Source organism: Gigantopelta aegis, chromosome 3 (assembly GCF_016097555.1).
Source record: "Gigantopelta aegis isolate Gae_Host chromosome 3, Gae_host_genome, whole genome shotgun sequence".
Classification (NCBI taxonomy): Eukaryota; Metazoa; Mollusca; class Gastropoda; order Neomphalida; family Peltospiridae; genus Gigantopelta; species Gigantopelta aegis.
Genome location: NC_054701.1, coordinates 93,314,790 through 93,339,686, shown reverse-complemented (window position 1 = coordinate 93,339,686; position 24,897 = coordinate 93,314,790). Strand labels below are relative to the sequence as shown.

At 34.3% G+C, this 24,897-nt stretch overlaps 1 protein-coding gene across 5 annotated transcripts in view; it reads left to right on the top strand.

Annotated features, from left to right (window-relative positions):
• Nucleotides 1-260: 260 nt before the first annotated feature.
• LOC121369365 (coiled-coil domain-containing protein 62-like) overlaps nucleotides 261-24,897 on the top strand; it is a 43,688-nt gene continuing 19,051 nt past the window's right edge. For 4 of the 5 annotated variants that reach the window (XM_041494409.1, XM_041494408.1, XM_041494407.1 and 1 more), the window contains exons 1-7: nucleotides 261-381; nucleotides 1,616-1,694; nucleotides 4,059-4,123; nucleotides 7,358-7,780; nucleotides 8,295-8,547; nucleotides 9,133-9,293; nucleotides 13,096-13,197. In XM_041494409.1, the coding sequence (XP_041350343.1) occupies nucleotides 1,676-1,694; nucleotides 4,059-4,123; nucleotides 7,358-7,780; nucleotides 8,295-8,547; nucleotides 9,133-9,293; nucleotides 13,096-13,197 (1,023 nt within the window). In that variant the 5' untranslated portion in view covers nucleotides 261-381; nucleotides 1,616-1,675. The remainder of the gene's footprint in view (nucleotides 382-1,615; nucleotides 1,695-4,058; nucleotides 4,124-7,357; nucleotides 7,781-8,294; nucleotides 8,548-9,132; nucleotides 9,294-13,095; nucleotides 13,198-24,897) is intronic. The other variant, XM_041494410.1, reaches the window with a different exon arrangement.

Genomic DNA, 24,897 nt, shown 5'->3' with positions numbered 1-24,897 from the left:
AAGCGATCACTCATCCGACTGAGCTAAATCCCGCCCTTTGTTTAGATGACAGTAACTAACTTGAAAGCAAGGCCGTGGGAAGCGGTAAGCCCTGTCCAATGCTAATGTTTGGCCTAATTTTTAATTAAAAAGCAAAATAAACAACAACAATAATTTTAAAAACCCGCCCTTTAGGCTTGTCTACATCCATATTATGCTAAGACTAATGTTGGAACGTTTGTTAATGGTTCTTGACAGAAGGTGGAAATTTGAAAGCAGAAGACCGGATGTTGTTATTGTGACGTTGAACGTATTGTGTGTTTCGAACGAGATTGATCTTGCAAAGAAAATAAGCTAAATGCGTTTTATTTCCAGGAAGGTTAATTAGAACACATTTGACAGGTGTTGTAATTACTTTAGATATCTTTACGTTTTGTTCAGACATTTTTTTTTATTGGCATTATATTTTAAAATGACACTGCCGATAACAGTTAATTGTAAGGACATCTCATATGTTGTCGATGGTTACGTTTTATCGTCAAAATGTTCTACGTGACGGCTACTTCTCAGACTTTTCTGAGTTATTATTATTAATTATTATTATTATTGTTTGCACTTGTATATGCCTTAAAGGTCCAAGACAGTCATTCTTCGCAGCCTTATTTTGGCATCATAATAATATATAACAAATCCAACAGTAATTTTTTTATATGATTATAATTATGATTATATAATAATAATGATATATTTGATGAAAGATACTTTTTATTTATTTCGTCTTTCAAAACTTAATATTTTGCCTAAAATTATGCAAAATAAAAAGACTGACCTGTAAACAGCATTGTTCGCTCAATAATATAGAAATTGGAATAGTTTTAACAGGGGGTCAAGGTAAGTAGACCATTTTTTATTTTAATGTGGCGAAGCATTGTAGTACTGTAATATAGATAATTTTGAATTTATATGATGTCAGTTTTCCAATTTAATTTGACATAATTTTTGCTTTACAATAACAATAAACTTTCTGTCTTCAAAACACTAGAAAATTCCAATGCCATTGAAAATGTTTTGTTGGAGAATTGCTAAAGCAAATGATTGTGTTCAAAGAAAATCTTGCAAAATTAAAAAAATGTACTATTTATGAAATATGGATTTGAAGTAAAATTACGGTTAGCTGTATGAAGCCAAAATAAGGGAACGAAAAGTGACTGTTGTTGACTAATATTATGATGTGGTTGGCTAAGAGAAATTTCCTTGTTCTGTTATTGCAATAAAACTGAAGTCAGCATTACAAATATCAACTTTTTTCATGGCTAGTTCTGGGTGAGCAGAATATTATTTCCAATTATTTATTAAATTAAAAAAAAAATTATAACATAAACCCGCAGTCATTTTCCATTTGGCGAGTGGCAGCACTAGCCGAGTTTTTCTATGATTTTGGCCACTTAGTATGAATAATAGCTTTTAAGCTCATGCAGTTATGTCTGTATCAGGTAAACTATAATATTTTCTTTTACTTTTTTTCTGTTTTTTCTTCTCTTTTTTTTTGGGGGGGGGGGGGGGAGGTGTTGTGTCATTGGGTTTTTGTATGCTTATTATACTGTTATTATGTATTTCAAATATTATTTATTTTCAGGGTTTTGGAATTTAAACATTTTTGTTTGATGATGTGATGAATTTCCTCCTGTAGTTGATCATGTTTTCTGATGAATCAGGTACTTAATGGTGTATTGTGATATTTAGCTCCATTCTATAATATATAACCGAGCTCACTGTTTAGGGGAGCTATCACTCACACATCCCTTCACTCCCCAGAGATTAGTTCAAGGATAGCAATTATCTCCCCTTAGCATGTGAATTTACATATGGTATGTGGTATCAATGTGGTCATATTTTAAATCAATGGCGATCCATAATCATTCCCACATACATGTGTATGTATGTACTGGTATTGATGTCGGTCGAACGCGATAAAGTAGTTGGTTTTTGGTGACCAAAATTACACAAATTATAAACAAATTAAACTAAGAATATATATATATGTGATATTTTATTGAATATGAAGCCAGAATGAGTCCTGTAAATTTTAGGCCTAACATGAAGTATATAGAGCTCTATCTACATTGTATATAACAAATGAGATATTCATTTTTTTCTGTTGGAATGTGCATGTAAATTATTCCCTGGTGATAATCATTAAGAGTATTTAGCCTGTTTGGAAGCAGCGGGTTTTCCTTCACACTAACCCCTTACACTGATGTATTAGATGGAATATAAGTGCAAATATAACTTATGTCCTGATTCTTACAGTGAAACAATGCTTGTTTGTTTTCTATCAGTATTCGTTTGTCCCAACGTTTCTCTCATCAATATCCATGAATATAAATGAACAGTCCAATATGAAGTGTTATATACTCAGGGCTCACCCTGAACATTTGTTTTTGCTTTAGTCACTTTTCAGATATATAAACTATTTCTCAAACCCTGCAATTAACTAAATTTTCCACAGCAAAAAACTTGCCGGGGCTTCTAGAATTTTTAGGGCATGGGATCAGTGATTTAAAAAATTTATTACAAATTCACTAGCCCTGCTTTAAGTTGATACAATTTTAGTAAATAAAGTAGTAATCAAATATGTCACCTAATGAGGGAGATGGAGCTTAAAAAACAATAACATGGGGGGGTTGTGGTGGGGGCAGGATATTCATATAATTTACAAAATAGACAACCGCAACATTTGACCAAAAAATTCACTAGCCGTCAGGCATGGCAACAGTAGTTATTTACTAAGGTCGACGACAGTCACTTTTCGCACCTATGTTTTGGCTTCGTACACAGTAAATAAAAGATATCCAATGGTAATTTTTTGATATGATATATTTGACAAAAGGTACTTTTTATTACTTTCATCTTTTGAAACTTAAAATTAATATTTTGTCCAGAATTATGAAAAATAACAAAATAACCAACCTGTAAACAACAACGTCCGCTTCTTATAGAAATTTGACAGGGGTCAAGTTTAGTAGACCAGTTTATATTTTAATGTGGCGAAGCAATGTAATAATATAGCTCATTTTGAATTTGATCGATGTCAGTATTCCAATGATGTCACTTTGAATCGCCTTACAATAACCATACATTGGGTACATGACATTTCCGTTTTAAGAATACTGGAAAAATTCCAATGCAAACTTGCTATTGAAATTTTTTTGTTTGAACATTTCTAATGCATCTGAATGTGTTTGAAGAAAATCTTGTGATTAAAAAATTGTACCTTTTACAAAATATTGATTTCAAGTGAAATTATGGTAAGATATGCTATATTTATTGTGTACGAACCCAAAACAAGGGTGCGAAAGTGACTGTCGTCGACCTTAGCTACCGGCCTCGGTGACGTCATGGTTAGGCCATTGGTCTACAGGCTGGTAGGTACTGGGTTCGGATCCCAGTCGAGGCATGGGTTTTTAATGCAGATACCGACTCCAAACCCTGAGTGAGTGCTTCGCAAGGCTCAATGGGTAGGTGTAAACCACTTGCACTGACCAGTGATCCATAACTGGTTCAACAAAGGCCATGGTTTGTGCTATCCTGCCTGTGGGAAGTGCAAATAAAAGATCCCTTGCTGCCTGTCATAAAAGAGTAGCCTATGTGGCGACAGCCGGTTTCCACTAAAAACAGTGTCAGAATCACCATATGTTTGACGTCCAATAGTCAATGATAAGATAAAAAATCAATGTGCTCTAGTGGCGTCATTAAATAAAACAAACTTTTTATTTACTAGCCCAACACTGAATATCACTAGCCATGGGAGTGGGACTACCATAATCTAGAAGCCCTGCATGCCATGGAAAAAAACCCCACCTAAATAGTACAAGGCGAAAAAGTGCCGTGGAGAACTAAAACCTTCACAGCATTGCCGATTGTTGTTGGCAATTGCAGGGGATTGTTTCCTTAAAAAATTATTAAAATGTGGTTAATTTAAGAAATATTTTATTAGCCAAAGATTAGTCACTACTTTGTATAAAAATGAGCAATTGGCTGTGCCCTAATGATCATAAGTTTTGTTTGATTTCCTTCAGAAATCTGTCCAGTCACTGGGAAAATCCTTACATCTTCTTGGCCGCAGCACAGCACTCCGATTAAGGTAAGAAAAGACAGCATACTGAATCTGACAGTTGCTGATGATCACGGTAATACATTGCAGTGGTCTCTCCACAGTGTTTATAAACATAGATTACTGAATCTGTCTGTCACTGATGATCACAGTAATACATTGCAGTAGGTCTCTCCACAGTGTTTATAAACATAGATTACTGAATCTGTCTGTCACTGATGATCACAGTAATACATTGCAGTGGGTCTCTCCACAGTGTTTATAAACATAGATTACTGAATCTGTCACTGATGATCACAGTAACACATTGCAGTGGGTCTCTCCACAGTGTTTATAAACATAGATTACTGAATCTGTCTGTCACTGATGATCACAGTAATACATTGCAGTAGGTCTCTCCACAGTGTTTATAAACATAGATTACTGAATCTGATAGTCACTGGTGATCACAGTAATACATTGCAGTGGGTCTCTCCACAGTGTTTATAAACATAGATTACTGAATCTGTCACTGATGATCACAGTAACACATTGCAGTGGGTCTCTCCACAGTGTTTATAAACATAGATGACAGAATCTGATAGTCACTGATGATCACAGTAATACATTGCAGTGGGTCTCTCCACGGTGTTTATAAACATAGATTACTGAATCTGTCACTGATGATCACAGTAATACATTGCAGTGGGTCTCTCCACAGTGTTTATAAACATAGATGACAGAATCTGACAGTCACTGATGATCACAGTAATACATTGCAGTGGGTCTCTCCACAGTGTTTGTAAACATAGATTACTGAATCTGTCACTGATGATCACAGTAATACATTGCAGTGGGTCTCTCCACAGTGTTTATAAACATAGATTACTGAATCTGATAGTCACTGATGATCACAGTAATACATTGCAGTGGGTCTCTCCACAGTGTTTATAAACATAGATGACAGAATCTGACAGTCACTGATGATCACAGTAATACATTGCAGTGGGTCTCTCCACAGTGTTTATAAACATAGATGACAGAATCTGACAGTCACTGATGATCACAGTAATACATTGCAGTGGGTCTCTCCACAGTGTTTGTAAACATAGATGACTTAATCTGATAGTCACTGATGATCACAGTAATACATTGCAGTGGGTCTCTCCACAGTGTTTATAAACGTAGATTACTGAATCTGATAGTCACTGATGATCACAGTAATACATTGCAGTGGGTCTCTCCACAGTGTTTGTAAACATAGATTACTGAATCTGTCACTGATGATCACAGTAATACATTGCAGTGGGTCTCTCCACAGTGTTTATAAACATAGATTACTGAATCTGATAGTCACTGATGATCACAGTAATACATTGCAGTGGGTCTCTCCACAGTGTTTGTAAACATAGATGACTTAATCTGATAATCACCGATGATCACAGTAATACATTGCAGTGGGTCTCTCCACAGTGTTTATAACATAGATTACTGAATCTGATAGTCACTGATGATCACAGTAATACATTGCAGTGGGTCTCTCCAAAGTGTTTATAAACATAGATTACTGAATCTGATAGTCACTGATGATCACAGTAATACATTGCAGTGGGTCTCTCCACAGTGTTTGTAAACATAGATGACTTAATCTGATAGTCACTGATGATCACAGTAATACATTGCAGTGGGTGTCTCCACAGTGTTTGTAAACATAGATTACTGAATCTGTCACTGATGATCACAGTAATACATTGCAGTGGGTCTCTCCACAGTGTTTATAAACATAGATGACTTAATCTGATAGTCACTGATGATCACAGTAATACATTGCAGTGGGTCTCTCCACAGTGTTTGTAAACATAGATTACTGAATCTGTCACTGATGATCACAATAATACATTGCAGTGGGTCTCTCCACAGTGTGTGTAAACATAGATTACTGAATCTGTCACTGATGATCACAGTAATACATTGCAGTGGGTCTCTCCACAGTGTTTGTAAACATAGGTTACTGAATCTGATAGTCACTGATGATCACAGTAATACATTGCAGTGGGTCTCTCCACAGTGTGTGTAAACATAGATTACTGAATCTGATAGTCACTGATGATCACAGTAATACATTGCAGTGGGTCTCTCCACAGTGTTTGTAAACATAGGTTACTGAATCTGATAGTCACTGATGATCACAGTAATACATTGCAGTGGGTCTCCACAGTGTTTGTAAACATAGATTACTGAATCTGATAGTCACTGATGATCACAGTAATACATTGCAGTGGGTCTCTCCACAGTGTTTATAAACATAGATGACTTAATCTGACTGTCACTGATGATCACAGTAATACATTGCAGTGGGTCTCTCCACAGTGTTTATAAACATAGATGACTTAATCTGACTGTCACTGATGATCACAGTAATACATTGCAGTGGTCTCTCCACAGTGTTTATAAACATAGATGACTTAATCTGACTGTCACTGATGATCACAGTAATACATTGCAGTAGGTCTCTCCACAGTGTTTATAAACATAGATTACTGAATCTGTCTGTCACTGATGATCACAGTAATACATTGCAGTGGTCTCTCCACAGTGTTTATAAACATAGATGACTTAATCTGACTGTCACTGATGATCACAGTAATACATTGCAGTGGTCTCTCCACAGTGTTTATAAACATAGATCTGGTCCTTTATTCTTTTCACTTGTCTGGTACAATTTTATTTATGATTGTCACACTATTTTATAGTCTTTTAGATTTGTACACAAGATCTTTATTAACATTCACATTGATCATACTAGGCTTTGGCTTTAATACACAATTTATTGGTGATCTTATTAGTATTTGATTTCACAGAGGAAAGGAAAGGAATACATGTATTTGTCTAATGACATCTCAGCACATTTTAAAACTACAGCTGTGTGGTGTCTAACATAATGGCAATATCCACTCTTTGTCAAGAGAATGAGAGAATGCCACCAGTTGGGCTACTACTATCAGAAAAGCAGGAAGCTATCTTTTACATGTATATAAGCATTTTTCCATAGACAGGAAAGTACATACCACAGCCTTTAACGTACCAGTCATGGAGCACAGGTTGGGATGGGGGTTAACTCATTCAGTCCGTACGGAACAATCAGTAATGCAACACATCACACCTCAGGCGAGTACTCTACCAACTGACTAAATTTTTATTTAACAGTATTATTGTTGTGATGAATATGCTCTATAATTGTTTTGGGGTTGTTCCACCCTAGTTTAAATGTGCTTGTTTTGACAGGGCTATCGGCCGCGGCATGTGTCCAGATCGTCAGCACAGCCACACGCCAGAAGTGACGTCGACATGAGACAACCCGTCGTGAATGTGATGATGGCGGCGAGATCAGCGGTCTGTGAAACATCGTGGCAGACTCCGGCCTCTACAGCGTACTCGTCCTTGCAGAGCCAGGCTCTGTCAACGCCAGTCTACACATCGTCATGCCAGACTCCCGCATCGTCCGTCCCGTCCACAACCTTACAGTCTCAGTGTAGTAAATCTCCCGTCTCGGCTACAACGATGCAGTCGGTTAGATCTCCAACCTCGGCTACAACGTTGCAGTGCGGCGACCAGCATGATTCCATGACAAGCGGAATGTTCCATGTTGCCACCCAGTCCTGTCCACGGGTAATCACGGTTCACTCGTATAGACAGCCCTACTACCAGGTGAATGGCACCACTAGAGCACATTGATTTATCAATCATCGGCCATTGAATGTCAAATATTTGGTAATTTCCGACATGTAGTCTTGGAGAGAAAAGCCGCTACATTTTTGCATTAGTAGCAAGGGATCTTTTATATGCACCATCCCACAGGCAGGATAGCACATACCAGGATAGCAATGGGCCCACTGATGAGGATCGATCCTAGACGGATAGTGCATAAGTTAAGCTCTTTACTGAATGTTGGGCTACGTCCTGCTCCATAAAACTGTTAAAGTCCTGACTCTAGACTTTATAGAACATTATAGCAGTAAAACTGTTAAAGTCCTGGCTCTAGACTTTATAGAACATTATAGCAGTAAAACTGTTAAAGTCCTGGCTCTAGACTTTATAGAACATTATAGCAGTAAAACTGTTAAAGTCCTGGCTCTAGACTTTATAGAACATTATAGCAGTAAAACTGTTCATCTGTTTAATATAATGATGTCAGTTTTTTTGGTGTGTTTTTCACTTTCAGTTTTCCAGCACCACAGCTCCATGTAGTTTACAGAATATCGCACAAAAATTGCCTTCCAGTACCACATCCTTGTGCACGCTGCAGAACACGATACAGAAACAGCGCAATGAGATCACGTGTCTGATCAACGAACTCCAGGACCGAGACCAGGAACTCAATGACATGGTGCTTGGTCACCAACAGCAGCTGTTGTCTTGGCAGCGGGACAGACAGAGACTTTTGGCTTTGGAGCAGAAGTGTCGCACATTTGAAGGTAAATGTTTTGCGAATAATGGAGTATTTTGTTTAGTATCATATGACAATTCTCTATTGCTACATAATGTTTAAACATTAAATGGTAGCTGCTGATTAATGTTTAGTTGACTAGAAATGTCACTAATGAAAATTTTAAAAACAGAAGGTTCCATGTGATTTAAAACCCCTGTTGGTTTTGCTTTTTATTTTTCCATTTGACCGTAGAATATTTTTATTTATATTAATTAAATAGTTATATTAAGGTTATATAAAATTAATGTTAAGTTACTATCATAAGAAACAGGCATGCTTGTACACCATTCACGAAAAGTCTGTACTGTTGGGCTGAGAACCATGGTTACTTACATGTATAGCCCATCCCAGCCTCCATTACAACGGAGTTTCTTTAAGTCGTAAAATACTTTTTATTTCTCTTTGTAAATTGTTCTGCTAAGAACTTGAAATGAAAATTATTACTCTACATTTCTTAGTGTGAATGTTAACACATGGAAAGCAATTCTAATTTGATAATCAGCTAGTTGAATCATTCTTGTGTTAGCTTTATCTGTTGTGTGTGCTTGATTTGTGTTTTGTTTTGTTGTAGAGAAGCTCAACGAGAAAGATCAGAGTCTGAAACGACTCCAGAGTCAGCTGACAATGTCTCGGTCTGAGTCGAGGATAAGCAACGCGGAGGTGACGAAGAAACAGCTCGAGAAGATCAACAGTGAGAAGAAGGAACAGTCACACCAGCTGGACAGTCTGCAGGTGAGCTTGGGTCTCGGTGTGAACATGTCACATTAGATTCTTTGTGAACACAGCACAATAGATTGTGTGAACAATTCTCTGAGTGAACACTGTACATTAGATTCAGTGTGAACACAGCACAATAGAGTGTGAACAATTCTCTGAGTGAACACTGTACATTAGATTCTGTGTGAACACAGCACAATAGATCGTGTGAACAATTGTCTGAGTGAACACTGTACTTTAGATTCTGTTTGAACACAGCACAATAGAGTGTGTGAACAATTCTCTGAGTGAACACTGTACATTAGATTCTGTGTGAACACAGCGCAATAGATTGTGTGAACAATTCTCTGAGTGAACACTGTACTTTAGATTCTGTTTGAACACAGCACAATAGTGTGTCAACACAGCACAATAGATTGTGTGAACAATCATGTTAGATCAATTCTCTGAGTGAACACTACATTAGATTCTGTGTGAACACAGCACAATAGAGTGTGTGAACACAGCACAATAGATTGTGTGTGAACACAGCACAATAGATCATAACTTGGTAATATCGGAGGTACGCAAAGCCAAATCAGAATATTTTAAGAAAATAGACAATAAAATTAACAGTTCAACCGTTATTGGTACAAAATATTGGTGGAAACTTGTTAATTCTCACTTTAAAAATCGTGGGAGTATTAGTTCAACTATAACACCGCTGCTTGTCGATGGTAACGTTATTGATAATCCTAAGGAGATAGCCAATGTTTTTAATGAATTCTTTATTAAACAATCTACTTTACACTGCCCGCAAGGAGAGCTTCCGACAGTAGACCTTACAGTTGATCCACTTATAGAAATAGAGCTAGTACAATCCGAAGTAGAAGATATCTTAAACACCCTAAATACATCCAAATCATCCGGCCCCGACTTTATTAGCAATAGATTACTTAAGTTACTAGCTAAAGAACTTTCATACCCTCTAACACGCTTGTTTAATCTATCATTACACCATTCCATTTTCCCCTCAGATTGGAAACTTGCTAACGTAAATCCTATTCATAAAAAGGGTAGTATTCATGAACCAAGTAATTATAGACCCATTTCACTTACAAGTAATCTCTCCAAACTTTTCGAAAAATGCATTTTTAAGCACATTTTCAATTTCTTTAGAATAAATAACACCATAACAAAATTCCAGTCTGGCTTTATTCCTGGCGATTCAACTGTTAACCAACTAATTGATTTTTATCATTTTATTTGTCATTCTATGGATGAAGGGAAAGAAGTTAGAGCAGTATTTTGCGATATAAGCAAAGCATTTGATCGAGTTTGGCATACGGGTCTGATCTATAAATTAGAAAATGTTGGGATTTCGGGAAAACTCTTATTATGGTTTGAAAGCTATTTATCTGATCGAAGACAATGTGTAGTACTACAAACCCATTTCCGCAGGTGTTCCGCAAGGTTCTGTTCTTGGTCCTATTTTGTTTTTGGTATATATAAATGATATTGTTAATGGGATTACTTCAAATATTAGATTGTTCGCTGATGATACCTCATTATTTATTACTGTTGAAAATCCTGAACTATGTTGTAATATTTTAAACTCTGACTTAGAGCATATTAACAAGTGGGCTAAACGGTGGCTTGTTAAGTTCAGTCCCGAAAAAACCCGAAACCTTGTTGTTTAGTCGAAAAATTAAAAAACCCAGCAATCCTAAGTTATTTTTAGACAACGTACAAGTATCAGAGGTTGATGTCCATAAACACTTGGGCCTTACATTCCAGAAATCTGCGGAATGGGATTTCCATATACAAAATATTGTAAGTAAGGCCAGTAAAATGGTAAATTGTCTTCGATCCTTTAAATATAGATTATCTAGAAAATCATTAGTAAAAATCTATAGATCATTTATTCTTCCCATTTTTGATTATGCCGATATTCTTTGGGATAATTGTAGTCTCCAACAGGCATACAATCTTGAAAATATACACTTGGACGCTTTGCGTACAATTTGTGGTTCTGTTCGGGGAACATCTCACGAGTTACTATATAGCGAAACTGGTTTTATATCTTTATCAGAAAGGAGAAGTCGCCATAAACTATGTATGATGTATAAACTCTCTAATAACTTGCTCCCCACATTCTTGACATTACAATTACCACGCCCCATTTCTGCAAAAACCCCATATTACACTCGTAATGTAGATCGCCTCCTTACATACTTTTGTCGAACTAAACTTTTCGCGAATTCCTTTTTTCCTTCCGCAGTTAAATTATGGAATAATATAACGTCCGATATTAGGAATTCTTCATCGTTAAATAGATTTAAATCAGAATTAAATAAATCAGACCCAATTGTACCGTGCTACTTTTACGATGGTGATAGAAGGCAACAGATATTACATAGTCGACTCCGCTTGGGAACTAGCGATCTAAATGGTCATAAATTTGTAAGACACGTAAGTGACAGTCCATTTTGTACTTGTGGACATCTTATTGAAGATGCAGAACATTTTTTATGTTATTGTCCACTATATAATGTAATTCGTAATACTCACCTGTCAAAATATCACAATCTTAATTGCAAGACTTTATTATTTGGTGACCCAAATTTTAGTACCCACGAAAATAGTGTTATATTTAAATCTGTTCAAGACTTTATAATTAATAGCAAACGTTTCGATAACTAACCATTCATTATTCCTCCTTCTCCCTTCCCTACTGTGACTAAATAATATCATATCAACAATCTATTTTTATTTTTCCTTTCTTCTCTCTTTCTTCCATTCTTCTCATCTTAGCTAATTTGAATTTATTTAAATTATTATACTATTTCTGTCATCTTGATGTATCAAACTTGTATTTATAAATGTAGGGAGAGGCCTTAATATAGGCTCTTGCCTGTTGGCCAATCCCAAACCGCAGTTTGACGGCAATAAATATCGTTTAAACCAACAATAGATCATGTGAACAATTCATGTTAAATCAATTCTCTGTGGAACTCTTCATGTTAAATAGATTCTGTGTGAACACTTCACATGAGATATTCTGTGAACAATGCATGTTAAATTCTGTGTGAAAACTATACATTAAATAAATTTTCTATGTGGACACTTCATATTAGATACATTCTGTGTGAACAATGAACATTAACTAAATTCTTTGTGGACTCTTCACATTTAAGTAATTCTTTTCGTGAATATTTCATGTTTGATAAATTCTCTTTGAGCATGTTAACTATATATAGATGTGAATACTTCACAATGGATAAATTCTGTGTGAACACATAACATTAGATAATAGAGTGAACAGTTCACATTAAATATATTCTCTGTGTGTACACTTTATATTAGATTCTGTGTGAACACCTCTTGTTAAATTCATTCTCTGTCAGTACTTCATGTTACATACATTCTCAATGTGAACACTTACATGTTAGATAGATTTTCTATGTGAATACTTCATGATAGATAAATTCTCTGCGTGAACACTTAAAATGAGAGATTTTAAAGTGAACACTTAACATTAGATTCTGTGTGAACTTTTTATGTTAGATAAATTCTCTTTGTGAATACTTCACGTAAGATAGAGTTGCTGTGTTCATGCTTCATGTTAGGTCAAATATCAAATATCAGTGTCAGTGTGTCACAGATAGATTTTCATGTGAGATAAATTCTGTATGAAAACTTGACATTAGATAGATTCTGTGTGAACACTTCACAGCAGATAAGTTATGTAGATTTTCTGTGTGAATATATTTATATCATTATCAGTTGATTACTGTGTTGAAATATTACAATGTAGAACCTACTTACTTTGTGACAGTCATTGAACATCAGTCTGAACAAGTCACTGAAAGCATTGTCGGGACAGGTGGGGCAGCTGGAGGCCAGGGAACAGGAGCTGGTGACACTGATACGTCTCAAGGTGATACGCTGTAGAAATAGATACACAATTTAACACACATAAGAGTTATTTCTCAAAGTGATACGCTGTAGAAATAGATACACAGTTTAACACACATAAGAGTTACTTCTCAAGGTGATAATAACACTGTAGAAATAGATACACAGTTTAACACACAAGAGTTATTTCTCAAGGAGATAACTGTAAACATAGATACACAGTTTAACACACATAAGAGTTACTTCTCAAGGTGATAATAACACTGTAGAAATACATACACAGATTAACACACGTAAGAGTTACTTCTCAAGGTGATAATAACACTGTAGAAATAGATACACAGATTACACACGTAAGAGTTACTTCTCAAGGTGATAATAACACTGTAGAAATAGATACACAATTTAACACACATAAGAGTTACTTCTAAAGTCGATAATAACACTGTAGAAATAGATACACAGTTTAACACACATAAGAGTTACTTCTCAAGGCGATAATAACACTGTAAAAATAGATACACAGTTTAACACACATAAGAGTTACTTCTCAAGGCGATAATAACACTGTAGAAATAGATACACAGTTTAACACACACAAGAGTTACTTCTCAAGGTGATAATAACTGTAAAAATAGATACACAGTTTAACACACACAAGAGTTACTTCTCAAGGTGATAATAACACTGTAGAAATAGATACACAGTTTAACACACAAGAGTTACTTCTCAAGGTGATAATAACACTGTAGAAATAGATACACAATTTAACACACATAAGAGTTACTGCTCAAGGCGATAATAACACTGTAGAAATAGATACACAGTTTAACACACATAAGAGTTACTTCTCAAGGTGATAATAACACTGTAAAAATAGATACACAGTTTAACACACATAAGAGTTACTTCTCAAGGCAATAATAACACTGTAGAAATAGATACACAGTTTAACACACACAAGAGTTACTTCTCAAGGTGATAATAACTGTAAAAATAGATACACAGTTTAACACACACAAGAGTTACTGCTCAAGGCGATAATAACACTGTAGAAATAGATACACAGTTTAACACACACAAGAGTTACTGCTCAAGGCGATAATAACACTATAGAAATAGATACACAGTTTAACACACACAAGAGTTACTGCTCAAGGCAATAATAACACTGTAGAAATAGATACACAGTTTAACACACACAAGAGTTACTGCTCAAGGCGATAATAACACTGTAGAAATAGATACACCGTTTAACACACACAAGAGTTACTGCTCAAGGCGATAATAACACTGTAGAAATAGATACACCGTTTAACACACGTAAGAGTTACTTCTCAAGGCGATAATAACACTGTAGAAATAGATACACAATTTAACACACATAAGAGTTACTTCTCAAGGTGATAATAACACTGTAGAAATAGATACACAGTTTAACACACATAAGAGTTACTTCTCAAGGCGATAATAACACTAGAAATAGATACACAGTTTAACACACATAAGAGTTACTTCTCAAGGCGATAATAACACTGTAGAAATAGATACACAGTTTAACACACAAGAGTTACTTCTCAAGGTGATAATAACACTGTAGAAATAGATACACAGTTTAACACACATAAGAGTTACTTCTCAAGGCGATAATAACACTGTAGAAATAGATACACAGTTTAACACACATAAGAGTTACTTCTCAAGGCGATAATAACACTGTAGAAATAGATACACAGTTTAACACACACAAGAGTTATTTCTCAAGATGATAATAACAGTAAAAATAGATACACAGTTTAACACACGTAAGAGTTACTTCTTAACGTAATAATATCTGTAGACATAGATACACAGTTTAACACACGTAAGAGTTACTTCTTAACATAATAATAACTGTAGAAATAGATACACAGTTTAACACACATTTAGTTACTTCTCAAGTCAATAATAACACTGTAAAAATAGATACACAGTTTAATACACATAAGAGTTACTTCTCAAGTCAATAATAACACTGTAAAAATAGATACACAGTTTAATACACATAAGAGTTACTTCTCAAGGTGATACACTAGAAATAGATACACAGTTTAACACACATAAGAGTTACTTCTCAAGGTGATAATAACACTGTAGAAATAGATACACAGTTTAACACACATAAGAGTTACTTCTCAAGGTGATAATAACACTGTAGAAATAGATACACAGTTTAACACACACAAGAGTTACTGGTCACGGTGATAATAACACTGTAGAAATAGATACACCGTTTAATACACATAAGAGTTACTTCTTAAGGTGATACGCTGTAGAAATAGATACACAGTTTAACACACATAAGAGTTACTTCTCAAGGTGATAATAACACTGTAGAAATAGATACACAGTTTAACACACATAAGAGTTACTTCTCAAGGTGATAATAACACTGTAGAAATAGATACACAGTTTAACACACATAAGAGTTACTTCTCAAGGTGATAATAACACTGTAGAAATAGATACACCGTTTAACACACACAAGAGTTACTTCTCAAGGCGATAATAACACTGTAGAAATAGATACACCGTTTAACACACATAAGAGTTACTTCTCAAGGTGATACGCTGTAGAAATAGATACACAGTTTAACACACATAAGAGTTACTTCTCAAGGTGATAATAACACTGTAGAAATAGATACACAGTTTAACACACATAAGAGTTACTTCTCAAGGTGATAATAACACTGTAGAAATAGATACACAGTTTAACACACACAAGAGTTACTTCTCAAGGTGATAATAACACTGTAGAAATAGATACACAGTTTAACACATGTAAGAGTTACTTCTCAAGGCGATAATAACACTGTAGAAATAGATACACAGTTTAACACACGTAAGAGTTACTTCTCAAGGCGATAATAACACTAGAAATAGATACACAGTAACACACACAAGAGTTACTGCTCAAGGTGATAATAACACTGTAGAAATAGATACACCGTTTAACACACACAAGAGTTACTTCTCAAGGCGATAATAACACTGTAGAAATAGATACACTGTTTAACACACATAAGAGTTACTTCTCAAGGTGATACGCAGTAGAAATAGATACACAGTTTAACACACACAAGAGTTACTTCTCAAGGCGATAATAACACTGTAGAAATAGATACACCATTTAACACACATAAGAGTTACTTCTCAAGGTGATACGCTGTAGAAATAGATACACAGTTTAACACACATAAGAGTTACTTCTCAAGGCGATAATAACACTGTAGAAATAGATACACAGTTTAACACACGTAAGAGTTACTTCTCAAGGCGATAATAACACTGTAGAAATAGATACACAGTTTAACACACACAAGAGTTACTTCTCAAGGTGATAATAACACTGTAGAAATAGATACACAGTTTAACACACACAAGAGTTACTGCTCAAGGCGATAATAACACTGTAGAAATAGATACACAGTAACACACACAAGAGTTACTGCTCAAGGTGATAATAACACTGTAGAAATAGATACACCGTTTAACACACACAAGAGTTACTTCTCAAGGCGATAATAACACTGTAGAAATAGATACACTGTTTAACACACATAAGAGTTACTTCTCAAGGCGATAATAACACTGTAGAAATAGATACACAATTTAACACACATAAGAGTTACTTCTCAAGGCGATAATAACACTGTAGAAATAGATACACAGTTTAACACACACAAGAGTTATTTCTCAAGATGATAATAACAGTAAAAATAGATACACAGTTTAACACACGTAAGAGTTACTTCTTAACGTAATAATATCTGTAGACATAGATACACAGTTTAACACACGTAAGAGTTACTTCTTAACATAATAATAACTATAGAAATAGATACACAGTTTAACACACGTAAGAGTTACTTCTTAACGTAATAATATCTGTAGACATAGATACACAGTTTAACACACGTAAGAGTTACTTCTTAACATAATAATAACTGTAGAAATAGATACACAGTTTAACACACATTTAGTTACTTCTCAAGTCAATAATAACACTGTAAAAATAGATACACAGTTTAATACACATAAGAGTTACTTCTCAAGGTGATAATAACACTGTAGAAATAGATACACAGTTTAACACACATAAGAGTTACTTCTCAAGGTGATAATAACACTGTAGAAATAGATACACAGTTTAACACACATAAGAGTTACTTCTCAAGGTGATAATAACACTGTAGAAATAGATACACAGTTTAACACACACAAGAGTTACTGGTCACGGTGATAATAACACTGTAGAAATAGATACACCGTTTAATACACATAAGAGTTACTTCTCAAGGTGATACGCTGTAGAAATAGATACACAGTTTAACACACATAAGAGTTACTTCTCAAGGTGATAATAACACTGTAGAAATAGATACACCGTTTAACACACACAAGAGTTATTTCTCAAGGCGATAATAACACTGTAGAAATAGATACACCGTTTAACACACATAAGAGTTACTTCTCAAGGTGATACGCTGTAGAAATAGATACACAGTTTAACACACATAAGAGTTACTTCTCAAGGTGATAATAACACTGTAGAAATAGATACACAGTTTAACACACACAAGAGTTACTTCTCAAGGTGATAATAACACTGTAGAAATAGATACACAGTTTAACACATGTAAGAGTTACTTCTCAAGGCGATAATAACACTGTAGAAATAGATACACAGTTTAACACACGTAAGAGTTACTTCTCAAGGCGATAATAACACTGTAGAAATAGATACACAGTAACACACACAAGAGTTACTGCTCAAGGTGATAATAACACTGTAGAAATAGATACACCGTTTAACACACACAAGAGTTACTTCTCAAGGCGATAATAACACTGTAGAAATAGATACACTGTTTAACACACATAAGAGTTACTTCTCAAGGTGATACGCAGTAGAAATAGATACACAGTTTAACACACACAAGAGTTACTTCTCAAGGTGATAATAACATAGAAATAGATACAACACTGTAGAAATAGATACACAGTTTAACACACATAAGAGTTACTTCTCAAGGTGATAATAACACTGTAGAAATAGATACACAGTTTAACACACATAAGAGTTACTTCTCAAGGTGATAATAACACTGTAGAAATAGATACACAGTTTAACACACACAAGAGTTACTGGTCACGGTGATAATAACACTGTAGAAATAGATACACCGTTTAATACACATAAGAGTTACTTCTCAAGGTGATACGCTGTAGAAATAGATACACAGTTTAACACACATAAGAGTTACTTCTCAAGGTGATAATAACACTGTAGAAATAGATACACAGTTTAACACACACAAGAGTTATTTCTCAAGGCGATAATAACACTGTAGAAATAGATACACCGTTTAACACACATAAGAGTTACTTCTCAAGGTGATACGCTGTAGAAATAGATACACAGTTTAACACACATAAGAGTTACTTCTCAAGGTGATAATAACACTGTAGAAATAGATACACAGTTTAACACACACAAGAGTTACTTCTCAAGGTGATAATAACACTGTAGAAATAGATACACAGTTTAACACATGTAAGAGTTACTTCTCAAGGCGATAATAACACTGTAGAAATAGATACACAGTTTAACACACGTAAGAGTTACTTCTCAAGGCGATAATAACACTGTAGAAATAGATACACAGTAACACACACAAGAGTTACTGCTCAAGGTGATAATAACACTGTAGAAATAGATACACCGTTTAACACACACAAGAGTTACTTCTCAAGGCGATAATAACACTGTAGAAATAGATACACTGTTTAACACACATAAGAGTTACTTCTCAAGGTGATACGCAGTAGAAATAGATACACAGTTTAACACACACAAGAGTTACTTCTCAAGGTGATAATAACACTGTAGAAATAGATACACAGTTTAACACACACAAGAGTTACTTCTCAAGGTGATAATAACACTGTAGAAATAGATACACAGTTTAACACACGTAAGAGTTACTTCTCAAGGCGATAATAACACTGTAGAAATAGATACACAGTTTAACACACGTAAGAGTTACTTCTCAAGGCAATAATAACACTGTAGAAATAGATACACAGTAACACACACAAGAGTTACTTCTCAAGGTGATAATAACACTGTAGAAATAGATACACAGTTTAACACACACAAGAGTTACTGCTCAAGGTGATAATAACACTGTAGAAATAGATACACCGTTTAACACACACAAGAGTTACTTCTCAAGGCGATAATAACACTGTAGAAATAGATACACTGTTTAACACACATAAGAGTTACTTCTCAAGGTGATACGCAGTAGAAATAGATACACAGTTTAACACACACAAGAGTTACTTCTCAAGGTGATAATAACACTGTAGAAATAGATACACCGTTTAACACACACAAGAGTTACTGCTCAAGGCGATAATAACACTGTAGAAATAGATACACTGTTTAACACACACAAGAGTTACTGCTCAAGGCGATAATAACACTGTAGAAATAGATACACAGTTTAACACACACAAGAGTTACTTCTCAAGGTGATAATAACACTGTAGAAATAGATACACAGTTTAACACACACAAGAGTTACTTCTCAAGGTGATAATAACACTGTAGAAATAGATACACAGTTTAGCACACGTAAGAGTTACTTCTCAAGGCGATAATAACTGTAGAAATAGATACACAGTTTAACACACATAGTTACTTCTCAAGGCGATAATAACACTGTAGAAATAGATACACAGTTTAACACACAAGAGTTACTTCTTAACGTAATAATAACTGTAGAAATAGATACACAGTTTAACACACATAAGAGTTACTTCTTAACGTAATAATATCTGTAGAAATAGATACACAGTTTAACACACGTAAGAGTTACTTCTTAACGTAATAATAACTGTAGAAATAGATACACAGTTTAACACACATTTAGTTACTTCTCAAGTCAATAATAACACTGTAAAAATAAAAATAGATACACAGTTTAATACACATAAGAGTTACTTCTCAAGGTGATAATAACACTGTAGAAATAGATACACAGTTTAACACACAAGAGTTACTGCTCAAGGTGATAATAACACTGTAGAAATAGATACACAGTTTAACACACACAAGAGTTACTGCTCACGGTGATAATAACACTGTAGAAATAGATACACCGTTTAACACACATAAGAGTTACTTCTCAAGGCGATAATAACACTGTAGAAATAGATACACAGTTTAACACACGTAAGAGTTACTTCTCAAGGCGATAATAACACTGTAGAAATAGATACACAGTTTAACACACACAAGAGTTACTTCTCAAGGTGATACGCTGTAGAAATAGATACACAGTTTAACACACATAAGAGGTACTTCTCAAGGTGATAATAACACTGTAGAAATAGATACACAGTTTAACACACAAGAGTTACTGCTCAAGGTGATAATAACACTGTAGAAATAGATACACAGTTTAACACACACAAGAGTTACTGCTCACGGTGATAATAACACTGTAGAAATAGATACACCGTTTAACACACATAAGAGTTACTTCTCAAGGCGATAATAACACTGTAGAAATAGATACACAGTTTAACACACGTAAGAGTTACTTCTCAAGGCGATAATAACACTGTAGAAATAGATACACAGTTTAACACACACAAGAGTTACTTCTCAAGGTGATACGCTGTAGAAATAGATACACAGTTTAACACACATAAGAGTTACTTCTCAAGGTGATAATAACACTGTAGAAATAGATACACAGTTTAACACACAAGAGTTACTGCTCAAGGTGATAATAACACTGTAGAAATAGATACACAGTTTAACACACACAAGAGTTACTGCTCACGGTGATAATAACACTGTAGAAATAGATACACCGTTTAATACACATAAGAGTTACTTCTCAAGGTGATACGCTGTAGAAATAGATACACAGTTTAACACACATAAGAGTTACTTCTCAAGGTGATAATAACACTGTAGAAATAGATACACAGTTTAACACACACAAGAGTTACTTCTCAAGGCGATAATAACACTGTAGAAATAGATACACAGTTTAACACACATAAGAGTTACTTCTCAAGGCGATAATAACACTGTAGAAATAGATACACAGTTTAACACACATAAGAGTTACTTCTCAAGGTGATACGCTGTAGAAATAGATACACAGTTTAACACACATAAGAGTTACTGCTCAAGGTGATAATAACACTGTAGAAATAGATACACAGTTTAACACATGTAAGAGTTACTTCTCAAGTCAATAATAACACTGTAGAAATAGATACACAGTTTAACACATGTAAGAGTTACTTCTCAAGTCAATAATAACACTGTAGAAATAGATACACAGTTTAACACACATAAGAGTTACTTCTCAAGGTGATAATAACACTGTAGAAATAGATACACAGTTTAACACACACAAGAGTTACTGCTCAAGGTGATAATAACACTGTAGAAATAGATACACAGTTTAACACACACAAGAGTTACTTCTCAAGGTGATAATAACACTGTAGAAATAGATACACAGTTTAACACACAAGAGTTATTTCTCAAGGAGATAACTGTAAACATAGATACACAGTTTAACACACATAAGAGTTACTTCTCAAGGCGATAATAACACTGTAGAAATAGATACACAGATTAACACACATAAGAGTTACTGCTCAAGGTGATAATAACACTAGAAATAGATACACGTGATACACTGTAGAAATAGATACACAATTTAACACACATATGATCTACATTTCAAAGTGATACACTGTAGAAATAGATACACAGTTTAACACACATATGATCTATGTTTCAAGGTCATAATAATTCTGTACAACTAGATACACAATTTAATAAATTCAGATGTTTGAATATATATTATGAGAAGGATTATTGACAAGATACATTTCTCTCTCACTACATACATCTTTGTCATGTTTTAGAAATAATGTTTGTGTGAATTTTACTTTTTAAAATGGCAATTACAAAAATAGAGATTGTTATACCTATTTTCACCACTAATTAAAAGTATTTTGCAATGGTGGCAATACATTTGACAGTTTGATATTGGTAACAGTATGAACAATTGTTGACCTCTTTAGAAAGTCATCCTTAATTAAAATCAGTCTTAATCAGTAATACAATGGCATTTTTGTAAAAATCACCATATTCTGTGTATATGCAAACAAACACCTATAAACTAATATTTTTTTTTTCGTGATGAACTTGTTTTACAGTTATATACATGTGTCTGTATGTATTGTTGTAGGAGAAGGATATCTTCGTGAAGAGTAAGACTGTGGATAACTTGTTTTACAGTTATATACATGTGTGTGTATGTATTGTTGTAGGAGAAGGATATCTTTGTGAAGAGTAAGACTCTGGATAACTTGTTTTACAGTTATATGTATTATACATGTGTCTGTATGTATTGTTGTAGGAGAAGGATATCTTTGTGAAGAGTAAGACTCTGGATAACTTGTTTTACAGTTATATACATGTGTCTGTATGTATTGTTGTAGGAGAAGGATATCTTCGTGAAGAGTAAGACTGTGGATAACTTGTTTTACAGTTATATACATGTGTGTGTATGTATTGTTGTAGGAGAAGGATATCTTTGTGAAGAGTAAGACTGTGGATAACTTGTTTTACAGTTATATATTATACATGTGTCTGTATGTATTGTTGTAGGAGAAGGATATCTTTGTGAAGAGTAAGACTCTGGATAACTTGTTTTACAGTTATATACATGTGTCTGTATGTATTGTTGTAGGAGAAGGATATTTTTGTGAAGAGTAAGACTGTGGATATCTTGTTTTACAGTTATATACGTGTGTCTGTATGTATTGTTGTAGAAGGATATCTTTGTGAAGAGTAAGACTGGATAACTTGTTTTACAGTTATATATATGTGTCTGTATATTGTAGGAGAAGGATATCTTTGTGAAGAGTAAAACTGTGGATAACTTGTTTTACAGTTATATACATGTGTCTGTATGTATTGTTGTAGGAGAAGGATATCTTCGTGAAGAGTAAGACTGTGGATAACTTGTTTTACAGTTATATACATGTGTGTGTATGTATTGTTGTAGGAGAAGGATATCTTTGTGAAGAGTAAGACTCTGGATAACTTGTTTTACAGTTATATACATGTGTCTGTATGTATTGTTGTAGGAGAAGGATATCTTTGTGAAGAGTAAGACTCTGGATAACTTGTTTTACAGTTATATACATGTGTCTGTATGTATTGTTGTAGGAGAAGGATATTTTTGTGAAGAGTAAGACTGTGGATATCTTGTTTTACAGTTATATACGTGTGTCTGTATGTATTGTTGTAGAAGGATATCTTTGTGAAGAGTAAGACTGGATAACTTGTTTTACAGTTATATATATGTGTCTGTATATTGTAGGAGAAGGATATCTTTGTGAAGAGTAAAACTGTGGATAACTTGTTTTACAGTTATATACATGTGTCTGTATGTATTGTTGTAGGAGAAGGATATCTTCGTGAAGAGTAAGACTGTGGATAACTTGTTTTACAGTTATATACATGTGTCTGTATGTATTGTTGTAGGAGAAGGATATCTTTGTGATGAGTAAAACTGTGGATAACTTGTTTTACAGTTATATACATGTGTCTGTATGTATTGTTGTAGGAGAAGGATATCTTCGTGAAGAGTAAGACTGTGGATAACTTGTTTTACAGTTATATACATGTGTCTGTATGTATTGTTGTAGGAGAAGGATATCTTCGTGAAGAGTAAGACTGTGGATAACTTGTTTTACAGTTATATACATGTGTCTGTATGTATTGTTGTAGGAGAAGGATATCTTTGTGATGAGTAAAACTGTGGATAACTTGTTTTACAGTTATATACATGTGTCTGTATGTATTGTTGTAGGAGAAGGATATCTTTGTGAAGAGTAAGACTGTGGATAACTTGTTTTACAGTTATATATCTGTATGTATTGTTATAGGAGAAGGATATCTTTCTGAAGAGTAAGACTGGATAACGTGTTTTACAGTTATATATATGTGTCTGTATGTATTGTTGTAGGAGTAGGATATCTTTGTGAAGAGTAAGACTGTGGATAACATGTTTTACAGTTATATAAATGTGTCTGTATGTATTGTTGTAGGAGAAGGATATCTCTGTGAAGAGTAAAACTGTGGATAACGTGTTTTACAGTTATATACGTGTCTGTATGTATTATTGTAGGAGAAGGATATCTCTGTGAAGAGTAAGACTGTGGATAACGTGTTTTACAGTTATATACATGTGTGTATGTATTGTTGTAGGAGAAGGATATCTTTGTGAAGAGTAAGACTGTGGATAACGTGTTTTACAGTTATATACATGTGTCTGTATGTATTGTTGTAGGAGAAGGATATCTTTGTGAAGAGTAAGACTGTGGATAACTTGTTTTACAGTTATATATCTGTATGTATTGTTATAGGAGAAGGATATCTTTCTGAAGAGTAAGACTGGATAACGTGTTTTACAGTTATATATATGTGTCTGTATGTATTGTTGTAGGAGTAGGATATCTTTGTGAAGAGTAAGACTCTGGATAACTTGTTTTACAGTTATATGTATTATACATGTGTCTGTATGTATTGTTGTAGGAGAAGGATATCTTTGTGAAGAGTAAGACT